This window comes from Anguilla anguilla, chromosome 15 (genome assembly GCF_013347855.1).
Source record: "Anguilla anguilla isolate fAngAng1 chromosome 15, fAngAng1.pri, whole genome shotgun sequence".
NCBI lineage: Eukaryota > Metazoa > Chordata > Actinopteri > Anguilliformes > Anguillidae > Anguilla > Anguilla anguilla.
Window position 1 is genome coordinate 2355001 of NC_049215.1, and position 7500 is coordinate 2362500.

At 45.0% G+C, this 7500-nt stretch overlaps 2 protein-coding genes across 9 annotated transcripts in view; both read right to left on the reverse strand.

The window, feature by feature from the left end:
* Nucleotides 1-1729, reverse strand: part of LOC118213878 (SPEG neighbor protein-like) — a 7505-nt gene extending 5776 nt beyond the window's left edge. Inside the window, exon 1 of the mRNA XM_035393092.1 lies at nt 733-1729. The gene's annotated coding sequence lies outside the window, so the exon portion shown is untranslated. The remainder of the gene's footprint in view (nt 1-732) is intronic.
* A 539-nt stretch (nt 1730-2268) lies between these two features.
* spegb (striated muscle enriched protein kinase b) overlaps nt 2269-7500 on the reverse strand; it is a 112162-nt gene continuing 106930 nt past the window's right edge. For all 8 annotated transcript variants that reach the window (XM_035393291.1, XM_035393290.1, XM_035393294.1 and 5 more), the window contains 2 exons: nt 6713-6862; nt 2269-6043 (listed from right to left, as the gene is read on the reverse strand). In XM_035393291.1, the coding sequence (XP_035249182.1) occupies nt 5815-6043; nt 6713-6862 (379 nt within the window). In that variant the 3' untranslated portion in view covers nt 2269-5814. The remainder of the gene's footprint in view (nt 6044-6712; nt 6863-7500) is intronic.

The following is a 7500-nucleotide window of genomic DNA, read 5'->3' on the forward strand; positions in this document are numbered from 1 at the left end:
CCATTTTGGGATTTCGTGCCAGCTCAATCAAATCTCGATCAGATTTTTTTGTTCATCAACAGCTGCAACATTATCCTGTGGTCTGGTAGAGGGGTCGACGAGCAATGCTTACACGGCTGTTAGAAAACTAAGTCAGGGGAATCTACTGGAGTAAAATCCACCATACGGACTGGTCCCCCAGGACTGGAGTACACCCCTGACCTCATCCATTGTCCTTTTTTAGCTGTTTAAGCTAATTCTACAATTTCACGCAATATAAATCTCTTTGTTTTACATAACCATTGGCAGAACCTTCTTACCATATCTGATCAGACAGAAAAGTTTAAGAGCAGTGGTCTCTGCCCAAGCTGATATAATATCCCCATTCAAAAGTGTAGGAGCAGTGGTCTCTGCCCAGCTGATATGATATCCCCATTGAAAAAGTGTAAGAGCAGTGGTCTCTGCCCAGCTGATATGATATCCCCATTGAAAAGTGTAGGAGCAGTGGTCTCTGCCCAGCTGATATGATATCCCCATTCAAAAGTGTAAGAGCAGTGGTCTCTGCCCAGCTGATATGATATCCCCATTGAAAAGTGTAAGAGCAGTGGTCTCTGCCCAGCTGATATGATATCCCCATTCAAAAGTGTAAGAGCAGTGGTCTCTGCCCAGCTGATATGATATCCCCATTGAAAAGTGTAAGAGCAGTGGTCTCTGCCAGCCTGTCCGTACTGAAAAAGAAACGATGTGCCTCACCCTGGGTGGGTTCCAGAGACGGTCCTGACGGGAGTCCTCTCGCTCTCTCTCGCTCTCTCTCGCTCTCTCACCCCCTCGCACTGGGCCTTACTGACAGTGTAGACTGCTGCCCCTCTGGAAGCGGTTTAATATATATGATGCGTACCGTGTCCGCGGGGATTCCTCTGGATAGCAGGGTCTGGGAGGAGGCCAGAACATTCCAGAACATGGCCTTCTTTGGAGGATCTCGGCATTCCTCAGTATGGCAGCACTGATAAAAGATGCTCTGCCCCCCCCTGCCCTGTAGAAGCTGCCAGCCAGACCTTATATAGCCGTCACATCAAGTGCCCCTGGGGGTTTCGGAGGGGCACTAATGGTGGGCCTTGCATGCCGGAGAAATGGGGTGGGGACGAGGCATGAGTGCTCCCTTGTGTGGAACCGAACAGGTGGGGTTCAGTCTAGAGCAGTTGAGGAGCGCATAATGCACTGCGCTGATGGACTGCTCTCAGCTGATGGCCTTTACCACACGGAGTTACCACGCCTGCCACGCCCAGCCAGAGTTCTGCACCAGGTTCCAGGGACAATCGCTCATCTCATCACGTTCTCTCGCTCTTCCAAGCCCTTCCCCTGGGCCTCAGATGTAGGCCGAGTATGCTGGGTTCTATTTGTAGTTTAGTTAGGTTCTATTTGTAGTTTTACAACCGCCTGATAGCAATTCTCCGTTAGTAGATGTGTGCTCTTGTCAAGGTGTTATGGGAAGCAGGTCTATGCTCATAAGAAAATATTTTTTATATGCATTAACATTCCTTTATCCATCTTTTATATGCACACTGTGTTCAGTTTAAGCACTGGCCAACAGTAATAACACTGTTATGCATATAAGTTAAATTTACCTACCACTGTTGGATTTATGGAGACTACAGATCATTTAACAGTTAACAACAAATTGCTAAATAAAAATTGACTGTGGCTTTACAGAGAAAACACAAAATGTTTGAATGTAGGTTCCTAACCAGTGTACGTAGCTGGGACACTAATCTTAAATATTTAATGAATTAATAAAATAATTTATCTATTTATTGCTAATCATAAAGATTTTATTTATTTATTTATTTATTTGTTTATTTATTTATTGCTAATCCTAATGATTGTACTTATTTACTGCTCATCTTTAACATTTTATTTATTTCTTTATTGCTGATCCTAAAGATTTTATTTATTTATTGATCTATTTATTGCTGATCCTAAAGGTTTGCTAGTACAGATGGCATCAGATGAGAGCCACTGCAGAGCTGTATCACGATTTGACCCCAAACAGTTTTCCTGTGTTTAATCCTCCTGAGTCCTGCAAAAAGAAAAAAAAGTTGAAGTATCAAAATAAAAATATTATTTTATTACTTTATTATTCAGCGTCCCTTGCAGTGTAGGTTTTAGCATAGTAGGGTATATGGTTCTTGAAATTAAGACCAGAAACTCACGTCCCCTACAGGGAACAGAAACTAATGGCTGGGTCTTAGGACACACACCCTGCACACGTACACAGAACACAGACTGCAGTTTGTCGGATGCTTTTTTATTAGGATTCTTTGTACTCAGCTATCATGCCTTAGAGTCACACCAGAGTTAAATGAGTAATTCCACAAAGTTGTAAAAGGTTCCAGAGTCATAACTGAGTCTGAACAATAAATAAATAAATAAGCAAACCACTGGAAATAACACTTTACATACGATTGAAAATGGCGGCCATCGCTGTGAAGGTGCAGATCGCGTGCTCCCGTCTGCGGTTTCTAAAGAGGCTCGTCCCCAGGGGCGGCCGCCGGTTCGAGGGAGCGTCTTAAATGCCAAAGGGTCTCTCACCGACCCAAAGCTCCCCCACGCGTAACCGAATCCCTCTCCTTTGTAGATTTACCCACTTGCATGTACAAAACTTCGCATGGCCTTCTCTGGGAACAAGCCTACCCCACGAAACCTGTCCCTCAGACTGGACGTTCTGTAGGGGGAGGGGTGCATCAAAATTGACTTAAGGTCAGGGGCAGGTACTGTACTGTTTCTATGGCGACAGAGTACAGGAAAACATTCATATCTGTGGTATGAATGCCTGTTCCCTGGAAATCAGTGGCAGGTGACTAGAACCGCAACCTGGCGTGCAACTCATCTCAACGTTAAACATTTATGTAGCTTTACTGCTGACTGAATTTGTTCTGGATTCAGCTGAAGCTGGTGACAGAACATGATCTGTGTTCATCTTAATGTACTCACAGAACTTACTCTGGGTTCATTTTATACTACTGACAGAACATGCTCTGTGTTCATCTTAAACTACTGACAGAACATGCTCTGTGTTCAGCTTAATCTACTGACAGAACACACTCTGCGTTCAACTTAATCTACTGACAGAACTCACTCTGGGTTCAACTTTTCTCCAAATGTAAGAACGCAGTTCACCCTACTGCATGTTATGCTGGGTTGTGCAAGAATCCCCCATCAACTTCAATAACATTCACAAGAACTCTCAAGGCATCTATATTTACACAGTCAAAGTATAGATCAATAAAAAACAAACAAAAATATCCTTGTGAGTATCTTCCTATATGACCAACCATGTGAAATATACTGAGGATGTTATCATCTATTATGAATACTGAGGCTTTGAAGGAACACTCCCAAGTTTACTCCATAGGTAAGGAACACAACAGTAGTTCTGTTATGGGATCACAGCTCTATGACAGCTTCACGCCAAACGTAGTGACGGTATTACACAAGCAGCAACTCAACATTCTCACACTTGACCACAAAGTCCAATTACACATCCAAGAAGACTTCTGTAAACAGTCTATTGCCAAAAAAGAAAACACTGTTGCATTTGCTCAAAAAATAAAAGGGAATTTTACAGTCAGCTACGGTACATGACCCATATTAGTGCTGTCACTAACTTCCTGGTTACACAACATGTCAAGTACAATACTTCTACTACCAATATTATATGTTGTGTCCAACATCAAGCCTAGTTCATGTGTCTGTATAATATTTTCCTTAAGAAATTACTTAAAAGAAGAAAAAAAAAAAACAATTTCTTCATTAGTTAAACAGAAAGAAACACTGATTTCAGCTGATTTCAATTCATGATTTCAAAATCCTTTTTTCAGCTATGTAAGTATGTCAGAAAACTTTTTCATACTTGTTTTCTAAAACAAACAAATCTGTTGTTTTCTTAGCTATCAATTTCAAAATGTAAGCTAAATCAAATCCAAAACATAATTTCAATACTGTGTGATGCTGTGATAGACAATTTGTCATTAAAACATTATTAATTTGTAGCTTGAAACTCATTAGCATGTATCTTGATTCCTTTAACAATCTCTTGAAATTAAATTAGGTCAAAATGTACATTAAAAAAAACCAAACTGCAGTAACTAAGTACAGAAAGGGTACTACCACAATAGATGGACAAGAGGTACAGCCAGAAGTGTTAGGCCAGGGTATTTATAGAATCTTTATCTTTATTTTTATAGTGAACGTTTCATGTGCCAGAGACATACATGCTTCTCAAAAAAAAAAAAAAAAAAAAAAAAAAAATAAAATAAAAATAAATAAAATCAAATAAAAATGCAAACCCTATTTTGTTCAGTAAAAACTATGCTTTTTATCTCTTTTCCAAAAATAGAATGATCTGACGTAAGGTAGTCAATCTGGAGGAAGAAATTTAGCTCCGTACGTTAAACAGGCAAAATCTGTACAGGAACACATTTGCATTGTTAGGGCGTGCCGCAGGACTGGTTAGCGTGTGGCGCAGGATGACCTGGCCTTAAAGCTAATGAACAACTGCAGGAGCTTCCTTTCCAAACACCCTCCATTTCATACCAGATCCGGCTTTTTTCTGTGACCCCTGTACCCTCAACTCCCTCCTTTCATCAGGCTGAACCATTGGGCAATCTCTCTCCATTTTACATAAACTGGTGTTACAGAACGTAACAAAAATATAGCAAACAAATCTGATCTGGAGTCCTTACTCATGAGTTGTTGGCGATATTTAATGACTGTTCTGTACGTACCAGCGATATTTGGCAGTCATGCCTTCCGTTCAGCCGTATGCAAACCCTACAGGACGCGGTTGTCGTCGAAAGGTTTGAATCTGCTGAAGTTCTTCAGGACAGCCGTCTACTCCTCCTTTTGACATGTCTTTGGGAACTGAACGCTTACATGCAAGTGGCCGCGTGCTTCTGACCGTGTGACTGTGAAGCACTGACAGCAGCCAATAGCCCACGGGGTCCATTAAAGAAACACTGGCTTTAAGCCAATTCTTTCTCGCGCTGCCATTGGCTAATTCTACGGAAAACCCATCTCAGTGGTGTCCATCCACTCTTTGACATCTGTCAGTCATTGCGACTACTGCAAAAACTCTGATTCATATTGATAAAAGAATGAAGGTGAGAAAAGAACATGACTGAGCTTATAAATGAGGAAGAGAAGGATGTACACCTTACTTATCCACAGATAGGAAGTGCCTGGCTGTCGCTGGGTGACAGAGTCACATTCACATTAACATTACTCTTTCACCAACAGCGCTACAACTCAGTTTTAGAGAAGAGAGCTTTGATTAGAAGGTCAGAAAACGTTATTTCTCAGTTGTAATGGGTCAGCGTTCAGCAGTCTTCTAAGATCAACCCCTCTGCATTGATTGAGGGAAAAAGCTCAGTGGAAAAGACTGAAATTAGGAAGGGGGGAGAGGGAGGAGGAGTTGAGGGGAAAGAGAAAAGCAGAAGCATGCTGTCAGACAGTCGGTGAGGTATCTGCTTAGAAAGCCAGTCTGGTTTCAGGGGCGGGGCTGTGGAGTCTCGCGGGCCTAAACCCATGTGGGCGTGGCCAGTCCGCCACGGAGCCCCGCCCTGCCCTGCCCCAAGGAGGGGGGGTCTGAGGGGGGGTGGTGGAAACGAAGCCTCGGCTCTCGCGTCCGGAGCAGAGGAGGGGCGGGGTCAGGGGTGGAGGGGCGTGTCCTGTTCGCTCCTTTCTCCTGGAGGCCCTGGCATGCTTTCACCCTTCAGCCCCGCCCCCCTGGCCCCGCCCTGCCCCGCCCTCTCGCCCTCCGCGGCTGCGCTCGCTGGCTCACTTGGTGCCGGGCGTGGTGGGCGTGGTGGGCGTCTGCGGCGTGCTCTGATACGAGCGCAGCAGGACCTTGTGTTTGGTGGCCACTTCCGAGCGATGGCGCTGGTGGTCCACCAGGAACTCCTTCAGACGGGTGGTGGTGAAGGTGAGGGTCTGCCGCCGGAGCTTCATCAGGTACGCGTCCTGCAGCCACGAGTTGTTGAAGCAGTCCTTAATGGTGGGGCGAGCCCTGAAACACAAACACGCCGGTTAGCCTCCCTCGGCTAAGCTTGAGCAGCTGTCAACTGTTAGCCTTCTGCGGCTAAGCTTGAGCGGCTGTCAACCGTTAGCCTTCCGCGGCTAATCTTCAGCAGCTCAACCTGCTGTATGTTCAATGCAGATCACACTTATCCTTAATTTCACCAGGTCATCCCACTTTAAAGCTTTTTGAATGAAACGTAAACACAAAACAATGCATACAAGGCACTCCTCATTGAATTGCACAAATCATGAAGATGAATAAAATATAATTTTTGCAAAAGTGAAGAGCGCTGCATGTAATGTGTTGCAAAATTGATGCACATTGAATGATATATTACTGTTAAGCATTTTGGAGGCACTCTTCCCCAAAGCGCAATCTGCCATTTTTTTACATAGTGTCCGTTTTCCTAGCTCAATGTTTTACTGAAGCCATTTAGGTTAAGCACCTTGCTTAAGGGTACATCAGTGCCTCAGCTGAGAGTCAGTCCAGCTGCTTCATCACACGACACTGCTCCCCAATACATGTTAAATAACCCACATTATATCATATAAAAGCATTCAACTGTTCGCATTGAACTGTATAAAGACAAAAGCACTTCTGCTGATACATATCAGCAGTATCAGGCAGTCTAGAACACCATAGAAGCACTGCACTCACCACGGATAGCTGCACAGGATCTTTTTCAGGAAGAGAGATGCACTCTGGGATACATTTGGGTAGAGCTTGCTGAGGTCAAATCTGGCGACTTGGATTTTAGCTTCCGTCTCCTGTGTGTCTTTCTCCTGGAAAGGCAGCCTGCCGCTGAGCCTGAGGAGAGACAGCAAATCCGCTCTCAGACAAAACCCCCCGGATGAAACAAAACCCCCCCCGCTCCGATAAAACTCCAAACCCCCCCGGCTTGAGTAAACCCGAAACCCCTCCAGCTCGAATAAACCCAAGAACCTAACCCTAACCCCAAACCCCCCCCCCAACTCCCCCCCCCCCCCCGCACTCCGATAAAACTCCAAACCCCCCCGGCTTGAGTAAACCCGAAACCCCTCCAGCTCGAATAAACCCCAAACCCCCCCACTCCGATAAAACCCCAAACCCCCCACGGCTCGAATAAACTCGAACCCCCCCGGCTCGAATAAACCCAAACCCCCCCCGGCTCGAATAAACCCCAAACCCCCCTGGCTCGAATAAACCCAAACCCCCCCGGCTCGAATAAACCCCAAACCCCCCTGGCTCGAATAAACCCAAACCCCCCCGGCTCGAATAAACCCCAAACCCCCCTGGCTCGAATAAACCCAAACCCCCCCGGCTCGAATAAACCCGAACCCCCCCAGCTCGAGTAAATGCAAAGCCACCCCAGCGTGACTGGACACGACTCGATGCAAGTTATTATCGTCTCCGGATGGAGTTGGAGCACACGTGGAAAACTGAAGATCTACAGATAGTACAGTTTT